Here is a 21,523-nt window from a genome sequence, read left to right as displayed (position 1 = left end):
CGTGGTGCTGGCGGCGGCGGGCCTGCCCTTCCCCGTGCGCGGCCCCCCATGCCCGGCCGGTGGGGGCTAGCGGCGGTGCTCCTCGGCCGGTGTCGGTGTGGCCCGTCGGCGGTGATGCCGCGTGCCTCGGTGGTGCTTGACGCGGCGGTGCGGCCGTTGGCCGTGGGGCGGCACGGTGGCGCTAGTGGCTGGCGGCGCCCGCCAAGCCCAGATCTGGGCCCTTTTGGGCCCCATATGGGTTTGGGTGGGCCGGTGGCTCGATGTTCCGCGGCGTCGTTTCCTGGTGATGGCATGGTGGCGGCGGTCTCGGGTGGTGAGGATTTCGTCGATCGGCGAGCTGCAGCGTGGCGACAGGATTGTCTGGGTCCAAGTGGACCCAGCCGGGCCGTCGAGGCCCGGCAAATCCTCGTCGCCGCGTCCGGTCGGCTCCGCTGCGGCGGTGGAGGTTGTCCCCTCCCCTCGTTCGAGTTGTGCTCGCTCCCGTGGCCGGGGTCTCCTTGCCCGAGCTAGGCCTCGTGTTGGCAGCTCCAGAGAGGCGGCAGGATCAGTGTCCGGTAACCGTGGTGGCACAGGCTGGTGGGCGGCTGTTGTGGTGGTGCATCTCGAAGTGCCTCGGGTGATGGTGGTGGTTGTGGATCGGGAGAAATTCTTGTCGGCTTGTCCGGCACCGACGCGGTGACGCTTGCGGGCGCCATTGGACCCTCCTGAGGGGCGTCGGATATATCTCTTCCCCACCATCCCTCGCGTATCGGGGGAAACCCTAGAACTTGTTCGGGCAACAGCGGCGGCGGCGTCGCATTCCTTCTTGAAGGTGTTGCTTGGTGCGAGGCGCTTAGAGATGCTGGGAGCGCGGTGGCACTTCGTCGGAGGGTGCAGCGGTTGCCGGTCTTCCTTTCGTCGTTGATCTGCCAGTGTTGGCATTCATTTCTCTTTCATTTTCTTTTGTTTTCTTTTGGTCTTATCTGTGCTGCGGCCCCAGCGTGCTGGATGTATCGGAGATTTACTTTATAATATAAAGCGGGGGAAACCCTTTTTCTCAATCCACATCATGTACTCCATATCACTGGACTATTCAACTTATACAGATATGCATCCATACTAATATTTATTTTGAAAATCATCCATATTAATATGAACAATCTGTATTTAACCACCAAATAAAACCCAGGCTGTACAATACTATCTGGTGGCATGTCTTGACTGCGAAGGTGAAGACTTCCAGCAAAATCCGAATATCACCGCCAGCACATAAAAGGTTTTTTTTTGTACAGATAAGGAAAATCCAGGAAAATTCCCAGGTCATCTCTCGCCGTATACTGCTTATACGCTTGCCTCCCTCGCGGACGATAAATACACGACGCACCACCAGAGGAGAAAAAGAAAAAGACGGATCAAATCAATCAACCAGATATAATAGATTAAAAAATAAAAATCCACAACCCTAGCCTGCCTGCCATGACGCGGGACGGCGTGCCACCGGCGGCGCCTGCCGGCGGCGGTGCGGGGGACGGGCCGAGGCGGTGCTCGCAGTGCGGGCACCACGGGCACAACTCCCGCACGTGCACGGCGCGCCCCGTGAAGCTCTTCGGCGTGCGCATCGGCGACAAGCCAATCAGGAAGAGCGTCAGCATGGGCAACCTCGCGCAGCTCGCGGAGGGTAGCGGCGGTGCCAGGGCCGAGGGGTACGGCTCCGAGGGCGACGATGACAAACCCCACAGGAAGCGAGGTGGGATTTTTATTTTCTTTCTCTCCCCTGTTTAGCCTACGGGGAGATGAGATTCTTTATTTGGTTGCATGTTGTATGGAGGTGTAGTCTCTGTTCTGTAAAAAAAGTGTTCTGATCGCCCTATGATGTTCTTTACGTAGTTAAGATGATTGTTTGTTGTAGTGTGCAAATATGTGGTTTTGTTGTGAAGGTGTTTGCTGTTGGCTTTTAAGATGGCAAGTGAGAAAGTTTTGATTTTACTGTGCCGATCGAAGTAGTTTTCTGAAACTTTGCGGAAAGTACTGCTTTTAATCTGGTAGGTTCGGTGTTAGTTCGGATTTTTGTTTGGTTTACGATGCCTAGTGGTGTGCAAAATTAGCAAACTACTCCAACTTAATACTTGCTTGAGAGCTATTTTAGTGTTTAGTTCATCGCTTTCTCCCATTACTGACAGATTTGGGGTTTTACTGGTGGTGATCGGTGCTTGTGACTGCTTCTTGTCATCAGAATTTACTCCCTCCGTCCTACAATATAAGATCCTTTTTCAAGCTATGTTAGACGGAGGGGGTACTTTTTTTTTTGAAACAAATCTGAACTTGTGCTTCTATTCCGCTGTTACCATTCAAGCTTTTTAAGATCATCCACGGAACACATGGTTTGCATTCTTTTAATGTGTAATGGTATACAGTACTGTTATAACTTTCCATGTAACTTCATGTTTGTTCTTTATTCTGTTGGCATTGCTGATTTTTGTGTTTGATTTAAAAATTTGAATGAATATGTCGAATTTGCATTGAAGAATGCCATTTATTTTGTTGGGTGACAGGTGAGTCATGGTCAGAAGAGGAGCACAAAAATTTTCTACTTGGATTGAACAAATTAGGAAAAGGTGATTGGCGTGGCATATCCCGTAATTATGTTGTCTCGAGGACACCTACTCAAGTTGCTAGCCATGCTCAGAAGTATTTCATTCGCCAAACAAATGTTAATAGGAGAAAGAGAAGATCAAGCCTCTTCGATATGGTTATTGAGGATGTGAGCATCTCTCCCTACCTTTCTATTTCTCTGCATGTAGTGTTGAGGTGCAACCAGGTCCAGCTGATTGCACTTAGGCAAACATGTCGCGATTCATTCTTAAGATTGGTGCTTATTCTTTTCCTCTTTGTTCCTGTTGCCATAGTAAGTTCTCGTATAGCTGTTAGCATAGAATCACCATGTTATATGAAGTGAATGAGACATCTCAAACATAACTTTTTTTTAATATTTATTGCTTGTCCCCCAGTGTACCAATTGCTTATGATTGTTTTATGGTTTTTAATCAGCCTGGTGACCAGCCACTCTCCCGTTCATCGTCACAAGAGATGCTGCTCTCCCGTTCATCTTCACAAGATGTAGAAGAGTTCGTAGATGATCTACGGCCTGTTACTGCTCCTGTGACACCACCCGCTCCTATGCCCGTGATAGCATCTGTTTCCGTCCCACCACCAGTGCCAGTAATGGCACCACCTGCTCCTGTGCCTATGCTAACATATGGATCAGCCCCATCGCCAGTTCTAGCAATGGCACATCAACCTCAGGGCAATGAATCGGCTGGTTCAAGTTCAATTGCTGGAGAAGCAGGGATGGTGATGCCACAAGTGATGCCCCCATATGGTTATCCTCCTCCAATGATGATTCCTACACCTCACTATGTCCAAGCAGTTTTTCCGTTTCCATACTATGGCTATGCTCCAATGTTCTATGGGCCACCAGTCTCTATGCAAGCATCATCACCAGGTACAGTACAAGCATCACATGAGCCTGTCAGGCCTGTTGCCGTGCACTCAGCTCCCCCGGTAAATGTTGAAGACCTGTACAACATGTCCAAACTCAACCTGAAGGGTGACTCAAGTACCAACGGTGTTGTGCCTAAATTGGCGTTGCCTCCAAATCCAAATGGGAGACCAGAGAGGCAATCTGCTTTCCATGGAAAAGGGCCTGAGAATGGCTCATCGAACGGACTAATCCCGACAAAATGATTCTGTGGCTAGACCTTCAATGTGTATGTAACCCTTAGCTATTTATTATAGTATAAAATCATGATATAGCTTTCTTGGTCATGTTTCGTGAGTAAATTTACTGTTAGTCTGTCATCAAGGTTGCATTTGTGTTTTGCCCTATTGATTTTCCCATATTCACATCGATTCTCATACATGACAGAGTTGGATTGTTGCACTTACATTTCTGCACATAATTTGTGCGCCTTCTGAGTATAAATCTCAAAGGTTACCTCTACAACAGTAGTATCAGGGCCACTCTTTCTTGTGGATGAGGTAGGGTTGAGCTATCTTAATCAGAAAAAAGATCATGTTATGTATTGTTTCTTCAGAGTGCATTCAGTACAGCCTGCCATCGATGAATGTCGAGATTTTAAATTGAAATGTCTTTCGTATCTGTTCTGAGTTGCACATTGATGGTGAGTGGCTTATGATTATTGTCCTACAGACCGCATGTCTGCTTTCCCAGGGCCATTGGATACGTTGTAGCAAGACTTCCCTTGCGCATGGCCAAGATCTAACTCAATTCTTGTAAGAAATTAAATCAATAGGATTGAGTTGTCTTTCTCGTAAGCATCTATAGACTTCAAACTTCTAAGGCCAACTCCAACGCGCCGACCTAAACGGACACGGATTTTTTATCCGTATGGGTCGGTTGTAGGGGCTTTGTCCGTTCTCATTCGCGCAAACATTGCCCGTGTGTGCCCACCTGCCAGGCCGTTTTTTGGCCAATTTTTCACAATTTAGACATCGTATGCATATAATTAATCCAAATGAAAAGAAACTTTGCACATGGATTATTACCAAATAAGTCACATAGTTTTTACATCACAATAAATAAAATCTCATAGTTTACAATTAAATGAATTTAAAATTGTACCAAATATGTGTCCACATATAGTCAACCAAATCATTTTGAAGTTGAATGTGAGTCGTCCAATCACGCATTTCTTGATGAAATTGGGTAAACTGTGCAAGCGTTGCCACTCCATGCCGAGGCTCAACATTTTCACTATGAAAATCCCACGCTTGGTCGAGGAGGCTGTCATCACGCTCATCCTCTACGATCATGATGTGCATGATAACCCAAGCAATCATCACCTTCCACGTCTTCCGAGTGCTCCATGTTCTAGCAGGGTGTCGAACAATAGCCCATCAAGATTGGAGCACACCAAAAGCACGCTCGACATTCTTCTTAACACCCTCTTGTTCTTGGGCAAACCTAGCCCTCTTCTCTCCTACCGGCTTGTAGATTGTCTTCACAATAGTCGACCACTGAGGATAGATGGCATCAACTAGGTAGTATCCCTTATTGTATTGGTGGTCGTTGACCTCAAAGTTGACATCTGGGGAGTTGCCTTCTAAAAGCCTTGCGAGCACCGGAGACCGCTGAAGCACATCGGCGTCATTGTGAGAGCCTGGCATGCCTAAAAAAGAGTGTCAAATCCAAAGATCTTGTGATGTCACAGCTTCAAGTATGACCGTCCAAGCTTTAGGCCCTATTTGGTTCAGATTTTGTCGCGCAGCAGAATCTCAACCAAAGGGCGAACCCAGTAGAATCCGATTCCAGAAATCCGCTGCCAAAATCTGAACCAAAAGCGGAAGCAGCCCAGGACGTGCTTTCAAAAATCTGATTTCGCTGCGGGCCAAAATCTGAAAAAGATGTATCAGCTGGTTTGCCAAATGACTTACATCTTTTTCACATTAGATTTTCCACAGCTGTTTTTCCACAGCTGTTTTTAGAAATCAACAGCCGAACCAAACCTGTCCTTCCAAGCAAATGGACGGTTCTACCACTCCCAGTGCATGCAGTCTATGCTACCAATCATTCACAAAAAGCCCCTCAACATTTGGTTCTCTCAAGTACTCCAGGCCAAACTCTGCAACCCAGTTTTGCAAAACTAGTACAATCATTCAAGGCATGTGGGCTCACTCATCGGACACACTCATCCACGAGATCACTAGGAATTCCGTATGCAAGCATCTGCACAGCTGCAGTTCATTTCCGATAAGAGGAGAAGCCAACCTTTTGAAGGGCATCATACTTGCATTTGAAGTAATCATCAGACTCTACCACTCCCTCCCAAATACGGTTGAACACATGCCTCGCCATCCGGAAGCGTCGCCATAAAAGCTTGGCATTGAATAGTGGGGATGTGAGCTGTAAATAATTGCTAGTAGGCAATTGTCGTTCTCCCTATTACGATTCAACCCTGAAGCATGGCCCAGGATTTCCCCCCTAAACATGGGCTGCATCCTAGAAATGTGCTTGTTCACGCCCATAGTAGCAACCACAAAATCCTCATCGTCGAATGATGAATTGCCCGATGAACATATGACATTATTGTAAAAGAACTCATCCAAGCTATCCACCATGGTACCTTGTGGGCAAAAGGCCGATCACCTTGCGGGCGGCTACGAAGGCAGATGTGATGGACTCGCGGCCGATGAATGGCAGCGTCCTCTCCCCGTACGGGCAGCAGGCCTGTCGAAGCCCGTCGAGGCAGAGGTGGTGCCGGCGACCTTGGGTAGGCATGTCTTCTCGTGCTCCGATAGCGGCGAGGAGCGGCCACAAACACCAACAAGAGTCATCACCAGTGGATTTTGTGCCTGATTGGGGGCATCAACAGGCTTTGCAACACGCAGCCTTGGCTCGTGCCTTGTGTCAGATAGCGAGTGTCTCCTCCATTGCACATGTGACATGATGAGTGGTGCACTCCTACGCTCCCGTTTGGAGTGAGGAGCGGTGAGCACCTCCTCCTGCTTGGTTTGGGCGACGACGCGAGTGGTGCATGACTCTTGTTCCTCGGTGGTGGTGGATTCCTATACATGGTGGCAACACATACATTATCTAATGGGGAGGGCATGCAGCAGGGAGGGGTGCCATGACTGGTGCGGGTTGCGGTGCTGGTGACAATTAAGGGGAGGTATGAACATCTTAGGGGTCGAGGGAGGAGAGGGGGCACCAAGGCTTGTGTGAGGTGAAGTGAGGGTAGCGAGGGGAAGTATGGAACACGCGTTTAAAAATGAGAAACGAGGGAAAGTGGAGGCATTAAACAATGGGTCGGCAGGAAGCCGAGATATCCGGTGTGAAACTGAGGCGGGCGTCGGGAAACAGAGGCATTTGACGGTCAAAATGGGTGCTTCCGGGCTGTCGAAGTCTGAAGTGATGGACAAACGGACTCTCCTACTCCACATCTCAACTTGGGGCATGGTTAAGGGATTTCAGACATCCAGACATGTCTGACGCAAAGTAGGGTCCGCACTAGAGGCCTAAACGCTTCCAAAGTGGATACTTGAGGCCAGTGTAAGTATGTGTACTAGAGATGCCCTCATAGAGTTTACCGAAAAGTCGATGTACCATGTAAGTCCCTATAGCAACTCTATCAGAGTTGCCATATCTGTCGTCGCCATATTGCATATGGTGGAGGGCAGAGGCTAGCCAGGAGACGCGCAAACTCAGTCGCCATATCTCAGCCTTCACTTTTATTTCATTCTGTTTTCCTCATTCAAACGCTTCGATTGCCCCCAAATTTAAACATATCGCCCCTTCCCCTCCTCGAGGGTGTGTGGTTTCCCCTTCTCCGATGTGTGTACATTCCTTTGCTTCAGCAGACCTAAAATCTATTATTACCACTCATATTTCCTCCCAAAATTCTTGCGCCCAGTGTCATTCGGATACAACATGGTGAACTGATTCTCCTCATCTTTTCGTTCAATTGTCATCCATCGCTCCTCAATTTTGAGCCTACACTCCTCCATCTCTTCCTTATGTCATCTACTCTCTTGCATAGTATCCCATCTCGCCCTCTTCTCTTGGATCTTCTTCCCCAACATCTCTATCTTTTGTTTCTTCCTCTTCTCCGCTTACTCATTCCTTGTCCTCATCAAGTCATCGATCTTTTTTATCACCTCCACACCTCTCCTTCTCACTTGAGCTTCTACTTTCCTATTTTACTCCCATCGTGTCGACCCGTGATATATGCCGGAGTGGGACTTCAAGACACCCTTTCCCCAACACCGTCATCACCATCTTCATTGTTGTCCATCTCTAGAGAGGATTTGTTGCACTTCCTAGTTTTGGACTGCCATCAACATTCCTCATCTTTCACTTCTTGTCATCATTGATCATCATTCACTTCTCATTGCCTTCCAACAAATTCTAACAACTTTGGAGGCCCAACGATTCACCCTTAGACTTGGCCATTTGTTGGTATCTCTCTTGGGCTAAGAATGCTGAAAGTAATGCAAATGTGGCAACCAAAAAATAACAAGTTTCCTTACATATTGGTCAATGGTGACACCGCTAGGACGAGCATGCTTCACTTGCTCCGAAAAATCTGCTCAACAATCGCACATCTCCCGAATCGTACCCCATAGATTTGTGAGAGATTTGAGGTTATGGTTCGTTACACCCATGATGATGTCTGAAACGCTCCTCGATGCACTTCCAATACATTGCGCTAGTTTGATCTTTCCTAGTGACCAGATCGTGAGAGATATCTTGCCTTTTGACTCACACGAGTAAAATCCTGATCCGTGATATCGTTTGCATCCCAAATTGTTTTCTTCCTCTGCAAGCCAGGGTGTTGGAATTGATCTAGTTCCATATCTTGATCGTCCGCTTACAATGGCTCAAAATGCGACAACAATGCACCATCAGGATCAAAATCATTTTACCCATCGATATCATCTATCATACCCTTGATAAATGATTTTTCATTGACCGCCAGTCCCCGAAAATAACATAATCATCGCTGAATCACAAACATTGAAAATTTGTCAACATTTTTCCACAGTCACCTCACATCCAATTGAACAAAAACTGGATACAAGGATAAGAATGACTTTTGTTACCTCTTCATCGTCTCTAGGCTGACATAGAACTGGAAAGGCACCCTAGTTTGTCCCGCCACCAGGGCGAAGGGATGAGGGTAACGATGTGGCCAATTGTCTTATTGTCCAGTCTCTTCACTAAGGACGACCGCGGCGTGATACATCTCCAACATATCTATAATTATTGATTGTTTCATGCTATTATATTATCAATCTTAGATACTTTATATGCAATTTTATATCATTTTTGTGGACTAACCTATTAACCTAGTGCCGAGTGCTAGTTGTTGTTTTATGCATGTTTTTTGTTTTATAAAAAATCAATATGAAACAAAGTCCAAACACGATGAAATTTTACGAAGATTTCTTCTGGATTAGAAGGGACCCTAGAAGATTCAGGAGGAGGCCAGAAGACTCACGGGAGAGCCACAAGCTCACATGGGATGCCCCCAAGGGGGTGCCACCTGAGCTTATGGGTCCCACGCAACTCCGTTTGACCTAATTCCATTTCTTGAAATTCCCATAAATCCCCAAACCAACAGAGAGCCACCTAAAACAATTTTTCCACGACCGCGAGCTTCTGTTCTTCCGTGATCCCATCTGGAGGCCTTTTCCGGTACTCTGTCGGAGGGGTAATCAATCACGGAGGGCTTCTACATCATCCTTACCGCACCTCCAATGATGTGTGAGTAGTTTACCATAGACCTACAGGTCCATAGTGATTAGCTAGATGGCTTATTATTTCTCTCCGATCATCAATACAATGTTCTCCTCAGAGGTCTATTCGATGTAATCTTCTTTTGCAGTGTGTTTGTTGGGATATGATGAATTGTGGGTTTGTGATCAGATTATTCATTGAAAGTAATTGAGTCTTTTCTGAACTTTATTATTCCTGATTATTATAGCTTTGTATTTCTCTCCGATCTATTCGTTTGGTTTGGCCAACTAGATTGATTTATCTTCAGTGGGATAGGTGCTTTGTAGTGGGTTCAATCTTGCGGTATCCACCTCGTGACAGAAGGGTTAGCGAGGCATGTATTTGTATTGTTGCCATTAAGGGTAAAACGACGGGGTTTAATCATACTGCTTGGTTTTATTCTGTCTATATTATGTCGTCATACTTCATGCATTACTCTGTTTGTTATGAACTTAATATGTAGAGAGGCAAGCATAGAAGCGCTCTCGAGGTGGAGTAATATTATTAGATGCACAACTGTTTTTGTCTACTTGTCACAGACGTAATGCCTATATACATGATCATTGTCATGAATAACATCATAACTATGCGCTTTTCTATCAATTGTCCAACAATAATTTTTCTACCCACCGTATGCTATCTTTACGAGTTGGGTGCAAGTATTTGCTCTTGCGTGTGGAGGTACTACTTACTAGAATTTTCGTGTTCTCCTATTGGTTTGATAACCTTGGTTTTCACTCAGGGAAATACTATTCGCTACTATATTGCTTCACCCTTCCTCTTCGGGGAAAATCCCAACGCAACTCACAAGTAGCATGGCGCCACTGAGGGAATGAAGGTCAGCGCCTACATGTGGTAGCATAGGGTTTGCCACCATTGTTCCAAACTCGTCACCGGTAGGCTGGATGAGGTGCTGGCCTAGGCGGTGGCAGCCGATAATTGAAGCAGCAACCGCTGAAGTCACATAATCCATCTCCAAATTGATGGAATGGGGTTAGAGGATCGAGGTAGCTTCTATGGCTTCAATCAGGGTCGGATCTCCCATAGACATTGGTGTGAGATGAAACCTTTGATTTTTGAAATTTCTTCATTAATTTTTTACCAATAATTGTTTCTTTGTATATATGACACCATCGGTATGGGAGTGACACCACACTACAAATTTTTCTCTATTTTTGCGACCTTTCACTTGTGTCATGTATAACCGTTTTTCGTCATGAAAAATACATCGGTGACGTTTTATGGTGTCACCTCCACCGTCACCTAAGCGCCATCATAAAAAAAAATTTGATAGTACCACTTTCTTCGTCATGCAAGATCGCATTTTAGGTGACGAACCAAAAAATGTCACCGTTGGCTGTATTTGGTGACGACCCAAAATGTCACCTATGATAGCCCGATGTGTCATCGAAGATCTTTTTGGCGACGATAATCCGTCACCGATGATCGGTCGGCGGGCTTGACTGGACAAAGATTCTGACAGGTGGGACCAAAAGTTACTGATGCGGCTTATTCTATGTTGGTCCTCCGTGTGTTTTATCGCCAATGGTACCATTAGTAATAACTCAGCATCGGTTTTGACCGGTCAACGCTGCAGACATATGGGCCTAGAAGATGCTGATGTGCCTGCTTACATGTGGGACCAGGCATTGTTTTTTCGGTGAAGATGTGTCATCTAACTGGTCAACGGTTCTAACATGTGGCCCACTGTTGTGCTGACGTGGATGCTGGTAAGCAGGTCCATACGTGGGTAACATGGCTTCTTACATGTGGGACCATACGCCGCTGACGGCATCCATAACCATCATAGTTTGTATGCACAGTCATTTTGTTTTATATTGCAAAAATTGGCGGGCATATTTGACAATTTTAATATGAATTTGTGCAAATTTTGAATTTGAATGCAAATTGAGTTCTTGCTACTTTTATTAAACCACAAACTTGACATTGGTCAAACAGACTATCTCACACATTACAATAACCAACAATGGTACATAGCCACAACATCTACTTAGTTTCACGACATCCTAGCACCACAATCGCGGCGATGTACCTAACTAGGACATCAAGTTCATCAAGTCTCTTTTTGATAGCCATAGTTTTCTCTTCCTTCACATTCTTGATTACCGCAAGTTTTTCCTCCTGCTCTTGGAGGCCATTGTTGATAGATCGAATACGGTTGTGCTGATCAAACACTCCCAATTTCCAATCGTCAATGTCATATTATTGCTCCGGGAGGGAATTCTTGACATCTTCAAATACTTTTTGCTGCTCTAGAACGGTATTGTTGATAGATTCAAGTTTACGTTGCGCATCTGGTAGGAGATGCTTCACAGCTTCACACTCGTGTTGCTGCTCTGCTAGGGCCTTCTTGACAGCTTCAAGTTCTAGCTGCTGCCATGCCAGGGCCTTCTCCATAGCATCTAGTTCGTCATGCTGGTTTGTCAGGCCATGCTCGACTGCTTTTGGTTCTTCCTGCTACACTGCTAGTGCACTAATGATTGGTTCAAATTGTTGTTTCTGGCGCTAAAGAATTGTAATAAAGGTCATCATTTGAGCGTCCTAACTTTCCCTGCCGAAAAATACATACATGTTATATCATATGGGAGAATTCCGAAAGCTATAGATGTAGCTGCTGCAATATACAGTTACATGGGTGAACAAAGGTCAAAAGTAAGGAAGTGTTTACAGAAAAGAGTTGGCATACTCACCAGGTGAACTGATATGTCTCCAACGTATCTATAACTTTTGATTGTTCCATGCTGTTATATTGTCATTCTTGGATGTTTTATAATCATTTTATATCATTTTTTGGTACTAACCTATTGATATAGTGCCAAGTGCCAGTTGCTATTTTTTGCATGTTTTTTACATCGCAGGAAATCAGTACCAAACGGAGTCCAAATGCAGTGAAACTTTTAGTGGATTTTTTATGGACCAGAAGACTTCCAGTGGGCCGAAGAAGCACCTGGGGTGCTCCGAGGGGAGCACAACCCACCAGGGCATGCCTGGGGGCCCAGGCGCACCCTGGTGGGTTGTGCCCACCTCAGGTGCCCCCCGAACCGCCTCTTTACTCTATAAATACCCCAATATTCTAGAAACCCTAGGGGAGTCGATGAAAATCAATTCCAGCCGCCGCAAGTTCCAGAACCACCAGATCCAATGTAGACACCATCACGGAGGGGTTCATCATGTCCATTGGTGCCTCCTCGATGATGCGTGAGTAGTTCTTTGTAGACCTACGGGTCCGTAGTTAGTAGCTAGATGGCTTCCTCTCTCTCTTTTGATTCTCAATACAATGGTCTATTGGACATCCATATGATGTAACTCTTTTTGCGGTGTGTTTGTTGGAATCCGATGAACTTTGAGTTTATCATCAGATCTATCTTTTTATCCATGAAAGTTATTTGAGTCTTCTTTGATCTCTTATATGCATGATTGCTTATAGCCGTATTTCTTCTTCGATATTTGGGTTTTGTTTGGCCAACTTGATCTATTTATCTTGCAATGGGAAGAGGTGCTTTGTGATGGGTTCGATCTTACGGTGCTTGATCTCAGTGACAGAAGGGGAACCGACACATATGTATAATTGCTATTAAGGATAACAAGATGGGGTCTATTTCTACATAAATAGATCTTGTCTACATCATGTCACCGTTCTTATTGCATTACTCCGTTTACACTAGATGCTAGCTGGATAGCGGTTGATGTGTGGAGTAATAGTAGTAGATGCAGGTAGGAGTCGGTCTACTAATCTTGGATGTGATGCCTATATAATGATCATTGCCTGGATATCGTCATGATTATTTGAAGTTTTATCAATTGCCCAACAGTAATTTGTTCACCCACCGTTTGCTATTTTTCTCGAGAGAAACCACTAGTGAAATCTACGGCCCCCTGGTCTCTTCTTTATTATATTTGCCTTTGCAATCTATTTTCCTTTGCTTTTATTTTCAGATCTATTAAACCAAAAATACAAAAATACCTTGCTGCACTTTATTTTATTTGGCGTTCGATCTATCAATATTTACAACTCTCTCACGTCCGCTTGCCAATTTCTGGCGCCGTTACCCGAAAGGGATTGACAACCCCTTTAATACGTCGGGTTCCGAGTATTTGTTATTTGTGTGCAGGTGTTGTTTACGTAGTGTTGCTTGGTTCTCCTACTGGTTCGATAACCTTGATCTCATCGCTGAGGGAAGTACCTAGCGTCATTGTGCTACATCATCCCTTCCTCTTTGTGGAAATACCGACGTAGTTCTAGCAGACATCATCAACATCTACTAGGTTCCTAATCACAAATCTCATCTCCCTACAATTTATATTACTTGCCATTTGCCTCTCGTTTTCCTCTCCCCCACTTCACAAAAAATTGCCATTTTATTCACCCTCTTTTTCATTCGCCGTTTTCTTGCCGGACCTGTTTTTTGAGTGCAATCTTGTTGCGTAGTCACAATGACTCAAGAGAACACCAAGTTGTGTGATTTCTCAAACACAACAACAATGATTTTATTGGCACTCCGATTGCTCCTCCCGCCACTAGTGCGGAATCTTGTGACATTAATACTGCTTTGCTGAATCTTGTTATGAAAGATCAATTTTTTGGTACTCCTAATGAAGATGTCGCGTCCCATCTTAACACATTTGTGGAATTATGCGATACGCAAAAGAAAAAAGATGTGGACAATGATGTTGTGAAGATGAAATTATTTATGTTTTCTTTACAAGACCATGCAAAAATTTGGTTTTCTTCTTTGCCATGTAATAGTATCGATTCTTGGAATAAGTGCAAAGACGCTTTTATTACTAAGTATTTTTTGTCCGCAAAAATTATTTCCCTTAGAACCCAAATCATGAATTTCAAGCAACTTGAGCATGAGCATGTTGCACAATCTTGGGAAAGGATGAAAATGATGCTAAGGAATTGCCCAACTCATGGGCTAAATCTTTGGATGATCATACAAAATTTTTATGTGGGGTTGAATTTTGTTTCTCGTAATCTTCTACATTCCGCCGCAGGTGGTACTTTTATGGAAATTACTTTGGGTGAAGCCACCAAATTGCTTGATAATATTATGGCAAATTATTCACAATGGCATACCGAAAGGGCTCCTACTAGTAAAAAAGTTAATTCGGTTGAAGAAATTTCTTCTTTGAGTGAAAGTTGATGCTCTTATGAAATTGGTTGCTAAGAAAAGTTCTCCTATTGATTTCAATGATATTCCTTTATCTTATTTGATTGAGAAAAATAGTGATGCCATAGATGTGAATTTTATCTCGCGAAACAATTTCAATAACAATGCTTATAGAGGTAATTTTAATCCTAGGCCTTTTCCTAGTAATTCCTCTAATAATTATGGCAATTCCTATGGTAATCCTTCTTATAATAATAATAATAGTAACACCTCTGATCTTGATAATAATATTAAAGAATTTATCAACACTCAAAAAGTTTCAATGCTACAATGGAAGAAAAGTAGAATAAGATTGATGATTTGTCTAGAAGTGTTGATAGAATTTCACATGATGTAGAAAATCTCAGGATGAATTTTTTTGCCTAAATTTGAGGAATCAATTAAAGCTCTTCATGTTTCTATGGATGAAAGTAAAGAAAAGAACCACTATGCTTAGAGCTAGAAGAGAATTTTTAGAAAAAGCATTTTCTAGTGATTGCTTTCATAAAAGTGGTGAAGATCTTAAAATGATTGGTGTTTCTTCTATTGATTCCTTGTTTAGTAAAATTAGGATTGATGATAAAGGGACTAGAGAAGAGTCAACTTTATCTAGAAGACGTCGGATAATTTGGAGGGTGAAAATCTTGTTGAGAAAATTGATAAAAGTGGGTTTGAAGAGGTTAAAACTTTAACTAGTGATGTGCCCACTCTTTTGGATTACAAAGACTTTAATTATGATAGTTTCTCTTTGATTGATTGTATTTATTTTTTGCAATCCATGATTAATTCAACACATGCTTATGAACAAAATAAAGCTTTTACTAAACATATTGTTGATGCTATGATGAAAGCTTTGGAAGAAAAGTTGGGATTAGAAGTTTCAATTCCTAGAAAATTGCATGATGAATGGGAACCTACCATCAAAGTCAAGATTAAAAATTATGAGTGTTTTGCTTTATGTGACTTGGGTGCTAGCGTTTCTACAATTTCGAAATCTTTTTGTGATGTGCTTGGTCTTACCGATATTGAAGAGTGTTCTTTAAATTTGCACGTGGCGGATTCTACTATTAAAAAGCCTATGGGAAGAATTAATGATGTTCTTATTCTTTCAAATAGGAATTATGTTCCCACAGATTTTATTGTTCTTGATATTGATTGCAATCCATCTTGTCCAATTATCCTTGGTAGACCGTTTTTGCATACTATTGGTGTCGTGATTGATATGAAAGAAGGCAATATTAAATTTCATTTCCACTCAGGAAAGGTATGGAACACTTCCCTAGAACAAGAATTAGTCCACCATATGAATCAATCATGAGGGCATCTTATGGATCTAGAAAAGATGGCAATACTTAGATTCTTGCTTTATGCCTAGCTAGGGGCGTGAAACAATAGCGCTTGTTGGGAGGCAACCCAATAAATAAAGTTTATTTTTGTATTTTGCTTTCTGCTCTTTAGTGTTTGCACAATTATGCTATTGTTATGATTGTGTTTTTGTGTGTTTTAATTAGTGTTTGTGCCAAGCAAAGCCTTTAGGATCTTCTTGGGTGATAGTTGTTTGATCTTGCTGAACAACAGAAACTTTTGCGCTCACGAAAATAATTTTCATTTTGAACAGGAGCATGATAAAATACCAATTCTTTTTGTAGAATATTAATATACAAATTGGTTAGGCGGTCCTAATGTTTCAGAATTTTTGGAGTTACAGAAGTATTAGGGATATCCAGATTGCTACAAACTGTTCTGTTTTCTTTGCGGTGTGAGCTTGTTTTGATGATTCTATGGTTTTCTTTGTAGAGTTTTTGCCATATAAAAGTTGGAATATAGTTGATACAATGAAATAATAAAATATGAATGGGTTGGAACATTACTTATAGTAGTGATTTGCTTTCCTATACTACCGGATCTCACAAAGGTTTTGTTAAGTTTTGTGTGATTGAAGTTTTCAAGTTTTGGGTGATGTTACGATGGATGAAGGAATAAGGAGTAAGAAGAGCCTAAGCTTGGGGATGCCCATGGCATCCCAAGCTATTATCCAAAGAGAAGCGAGCAACTAAGCTTGGGGATGCCCGAGTGGCATCCCCTCTTTCTTCTAACGACCATCGATATTTTACTCGGAGCTATATTTTTATTCGTCACATACTATGAGTTTTGCTTGGAGCGTCTTGTATGATATGAGTCTTTGCTTGTTTTGATTTTTGTTTTAATCTTGAATCCTTGCTGGACACACCCATTTGAGAGAGCCAAAATTATGCCATGACTTGTTAGAATTGCTCTCTATGCTTCACTTAAATCTTTATGAGCTATGGAATTGTTCTAGTGCTTCACTTATATCTTTTTGAGCATGGTGTGCTTTGTTGTTTTTTAAGAAATGCTCTTATGCTTCACTTAGATTTATTTGAGAGTTAGTAATTTTTTTTAAGAAATTCTCTCTTGCTTCACTTAGATTAATTTGAGAGAAAGAAAAATTATTCTCATGATCTTCACTTTTATTTGTTTGAGCTTATCAAAAGCAACACATGAAAATTAGTTCCAAAGTTATAGATATCCAAGGAGGATATAATAAAAACTTTCATGAAGATCATTGGACAAAATAAACTTGATTCCTTGTAATAGTTTTGAGATATGATGATGTGATATGTGAATCATGTTAATGAGTAATCATGCTTTAGTAAGAATGTTGGTGTTAAGGTTTGTGATTCCCTATGCAAGCACGAAAGTCCATAGTTATGCAATGAAATTACATCCTACTTATGGTGCATTACTCGGTGTTAATTATGCTCAATGCTCACTTATGAGATTATTCGTTTCTTGGTTGGTCGCTTCTCAATCTTTTGCTAGCCTTCATTTTGCACTAAGTATGATCACTACTTGTGCATCCAAAATCCTTTAAAGTAGTTTTGCCACATGAGTCCACCATACCTACCTATATGCGGTATTCTTTTGCCGTTCTAAGCAAATTTGTATGTGCCATCTCTAATTTTCAAAATAAATTTCTCTTCTGTGTGCTCGTACCGCTCATGAATTGGTAGGGGGTGGCTAATATGTTTCCATGCTAGATATGTTATTCTCACGATGAGTGTTTATTCACTTGTCATTGCACGAGAGTAAGGCAAAGGTATTAGGGATGCTAGTACCGAAATGAAAAATGAATTTACTTTATGTTGTCAAATAATAAATCCCTTGGAAAGTGTTGGTATGGAAGGCAACCGTGGATACGGCTAGCCATGGAAAGTGAAACTATGGTTGAAAAAGGAATACACTTTAATTTATGTTTGGGAACCTCCTATGATATATCTAGCATGGAAAGTATTGGGAACTTCTCGATCATTCTCATTGACAGGAAAATCATGCCTCCCAAAATGTTTTTATCTCTATGTTTTTCACTTTGAGCTTTGGCATCTCTACAAATCCCTACTTCCCTCTGTGAAGGGCTTTTATTTTACTTTATGTAATTTTTGTTTTCAATTTGAGTCTCCATCTTATCTTATAAAGCACCAACTAGGGGCACTATGATCGTACTTAAGCATTGGGTGTAGCTAATATGCGAGTGTGTTTCCCGAATGGATCAGTGATTGAGCATGATGGGCTAGGGGTAACTTATTTTAGCATTGATATTTTGAAGACATGGTTGCTTGTTGTTATGCTTGAGTACTTAAGTCTCATGTCAGAACTAGACTATTGCTTTGAACCATATAAAAGTCCAGATGTCCATGCTACAAGGAAAAGAATATGAGATGACATGTTAGGCAGCATTCCACATCAAAAATTCTGTTTTTATCATTTACCTACTCGAGGACGAGCAAGAATTAAGCTTGGGGATGCTGATACGTCTCCAACGTATCTATAATTTTTGATTGTTCCACGCTGTTATATTATCATTCTTGGATGTTTTATAATCATTTTATAGTCATTTTATATCATTTTTTGGTACTAACCTATTGACATATTGCCAAGTGCCAGTTGCTGTTTTTTTGCATGTTTTTTACATCGTAGGAAATCAATACCAAACGAAGTCCAAACGCAGCAAAACTTCCCGTGGACTTTTTGTGGACCAAAAGACATCCAGTGGGCCGAAGAAGCACCTAGGGGTGCTCCGAGGGGAGCACAACCCACCAGGGCAAGCCTGGGGGCCCAGGCGCACCCTGGTGGGTTGTGCCCACCTCGGGTGCCCCCTGAACCGCCTCTTTACTCTATAAATACTCCAATATTCCAGAAACCCTAGGGGAGTCGACGAAAATCAATTCCAGTCACCACTAGTTCCAGAACCACCAGATCCAATCTAGACACCATCACGGAGGGGTTCATCATGTCCATTGGTGCCTCTCCGATGATGCGTGAGTAGTTCTGTCATGCCCAATATGCGACCCTATCCAAAAGGAACTCGAAGGTCCCACCAAGGATAGACCCGCATATTGAAACACTTTTGCAAGGTGGATATCATTACATCAACATTACATAATAGGTAGGGATACATACAAGAGGCATACCATGCCACACGAATACAACATCATCATACATAAGATCAACATTCGACTACGGATGAAACACAAACAGAAACTTAAACGACATCCACCCTGCTAGCCCAGGCTGCCGACCTGGAACCTATTCCCTGATCGAAGATGAAGCAGAAGAACTCCAAAACAAGCAAACATCGCTCTCGCATCATGATCATCGCACAACCTGAACCTGCAACTGTTGTTGTAGTAATCTGTGAGCCACGAGGACTCAGCAATCCCATTACCATGGGTATCAAGACTAGCAAAGCTTAATGGGAAAGGAAGGGGTAAAGTGGTGAGGTTGCAGCAGCGACTAAGCATATATGGTGGCTAGCATACGCAAATAAGAGCGAGAAGAGAGCAAACGGAACGGTCGTCAACTAGTAATGATCAAGAAGTGATCCTGAGATCCTACTTACGTCAATCATAACACAGAAACCATGTTCACTTCCCGGACTCCGCCGAAAAGAGACCATCACGGCTACACACACGGTTGATGCGTTATAATTCGGATCTGGTGTCAAGTTATCTACAACCGGACATTAACAAATTCCCATATGCCACATAACCGCGGGCACGACTTTCGAAAGTTTATGCCCTACAGGGGTGTCCCAACTTAGCCCATGATAAGCTCTCGCGATCAACGAAGGATATACCTTCTCCCAGGAAGACCCGATCAGTCTCGGAATCCCGGTTTACAAGACATTTTGACAATGGTAAAACAAGACCAGCAAGACCGCCCGATGTGTCGACAATCCCGATAGGAGTCGCACGTATCTCGTTCTCAGGACACACTGGATAAGCTAAGCGTACAGGTACCGATGTAACCCAAGTTGCCAAGGGATGGTCCCGCACGGTGCTCTAGTTTGGACCAACACTTAGACAAGCATTGGCCCGGGGGGGCTAAAATAAAGATGACCCTTGGGTTAATTACTCCCAAGGGAAAGGTAGGTGGTGGTGAGGCAAATGGTAAAACCAAGGTTGGGCCTTGCTGGAGGAGTTTTATTCAAAGCGAACTGTCAAGGGGGTCCCATAAATCACCCGACCATGTAAGGAACGCAAAATCCGGGAACATAACACCGGTATGACGGAAACTAGGGCGGCAAGAGTGGAACAAAACACCAGGCATAAGGCCGAGCCTTCCACCCTTTACCAAGTATATAGATGCATTAATTAAATAAGAGATATTGTGATATCCCAACAAAATCCTGTCCACCATGAAGAAATCTTCAACTTCACCTGCAACTAGCAACGCTATAAGAGGGGCTGAGCAAAGCGGTAACATAGCCAAACAACAGTTTGCTAGGAAGGGTGTCAAAGGTTAGAGGTTCATGGCAATTTGGGGAGGCTTGAAGAACAAGTGATAGGAAGCGCAGCATAGCGATAGAACGAAGCAACTAGCATAGCAATGATAGTAGTGAGATCCAGGGTAGCGGTCATCTTGCCTGAAATCCCGATAGGAAGAAGAACGAGTCCATGAAGAAGATGAAGCCACGAAGACGAACCAAGCGTAGACGAACGAATCCTCACGATCGCAACGAAAACGGGAACTATCGAGAAGAAGCACAACATAGTAAACACACCACACATGACAAGGCATGATGCACAACCAAGCATGATGCATGACAAAACTAGATGAGGCTACTCATGGTAATAGATGATGCAAACAAGAACAACACATCAAAGCAAGTTTAAAAGAGGCCGGAAACAACATACAACAATTCCGGTAAGTCCTCATATGCAAATTTAGAAATTGGTCCAGATCTGAATAAACCTTATGTTCAAGTTGTTAAACAGCAAGTTAAGATGCACCAAGAGGATCTACACGAGATTCTAGTCAAGTTACATATAAAGTTCATTAGATTTGGAGCTACGACCTAGAAGATATGAGCAAAACAAGTTAAACATGGCATTGATGCTAAATGCAACCAAACATCAAGCAAACACCTCAAAACAAGGATGCAACATGATAATATGAAACTACATGCAAAATCAAGCAAGTTTCATATAGAGCACACTCAAAACGGAGCAACGGTTCAACACATACACTCTATACAAGACATAACAACAATCTGTCCAAAACAGCAACTAGGCATATTGCAAGCATCAAAACAACATGCTACAACATCTCAACGTAAGAACAAAAGGCATGGACATGATGTACAGGTAAAGCATGACAAAAGATGAACACTGAGCTATCTCCAGAAACTACTAGAACATGCTCAAAATGACATGGCAAGATTGCAAATAATAACAGTTACAGATTTAGCAGAAATAACATCAGGTTGCAATGCTTAGAGCTATAAAACAACATGTTACATGAACTTATCATGGAGAACAAAGGTATGGCATGAATCTACTAATTGCATATAACAAAAGTCCTTTACTGACTATGAGCCAGAAAGGATCAGAAGATATGATGGCACCCATGTAAACATGGCAAGTTATATGACAGATTCATACATGGCAGAAACAACAATAAGTAGGCATGTTGGTGAGCTTGAACCACTCACCACAGAGTAATGCATGGCATGGAAAGGCAACCAACAGTAATAAGACATGTTTGTGAAGTTAAG

At 42.8% G+C, this 21,523-nt stretch overlaps 1 protein-coding gene across 1 annotated transcript; it reads left to right on the top strand.

Annotated features, from left to right (window-relative positions):
* Positions 1 to 1,383: 1,383 nt before the first annotated feature.
* Positions 1,384 to 3,868, top strand: LOC119338652 (transcription factor KUA1-like). The gene is made up of 3 exons (XM_037610936.1): positions 1,384 to 1,726; positions 2,532 to 2,740; positions 3,028 to 3,868. Exons 1-3 carry the CDS (start codon positions 1,456 to 1,458, stop codon positions 3,721 to 3,723), a joined length of 1,176 nt encoding a protein of 391 aa, XP_037466833.1. The 5' UTR covers positions 1,384 to 1,455; the 3' UTR covers positions 3,724 to 3,868.
* Positions 3,869 to 21,523: the final 17,655 nt, after the last annotated feature.

Source organism: Triticum dicoccoides, chromosome 7B, assembly GCF_002162155.2.
Source record: "Triticum dicoccoides isolate Atlit2015 ecotype Zavitan chromosome 7B, WEW_v2.0, whole genome shotgun sequence".
Classification (NCBI taxonomy): domain Eukaryota; kingdom Viridiplantae; phylum Streptophyta; class Magnoliopsida; order Poales; family Poaceae; genus Triticum; species Triticum dicoccoides.
This window is presented reverse-complemented; position numbering and strand designations above follow the sequence as displayed.

Bases quoted from the DNA above. Each gene is read 5' to 3' on its own strand.
- LOC119338652 (XM_037610936.1), top strand. From the start codon at position 1,456: ATGACGCGGGACGGCGTGCCACCGGCGGCGCCTGCCGGCGGCGGTGCG. The intron at 1,727-2,531 runs GTGGGATTTTTA...GTTGGGTGACAG, and splicing joins CAAACCCCACAGGAAGCGAG to GTGAGTCATGGTCAGAAGAG. The intron at 2,741-3,027 runs GTGAGCATCTCT...GTTTTTAATCAG, and splicing joins TCGATATGGTTATTGAGGAT to CCTGGTGACCAGCCACTCTC.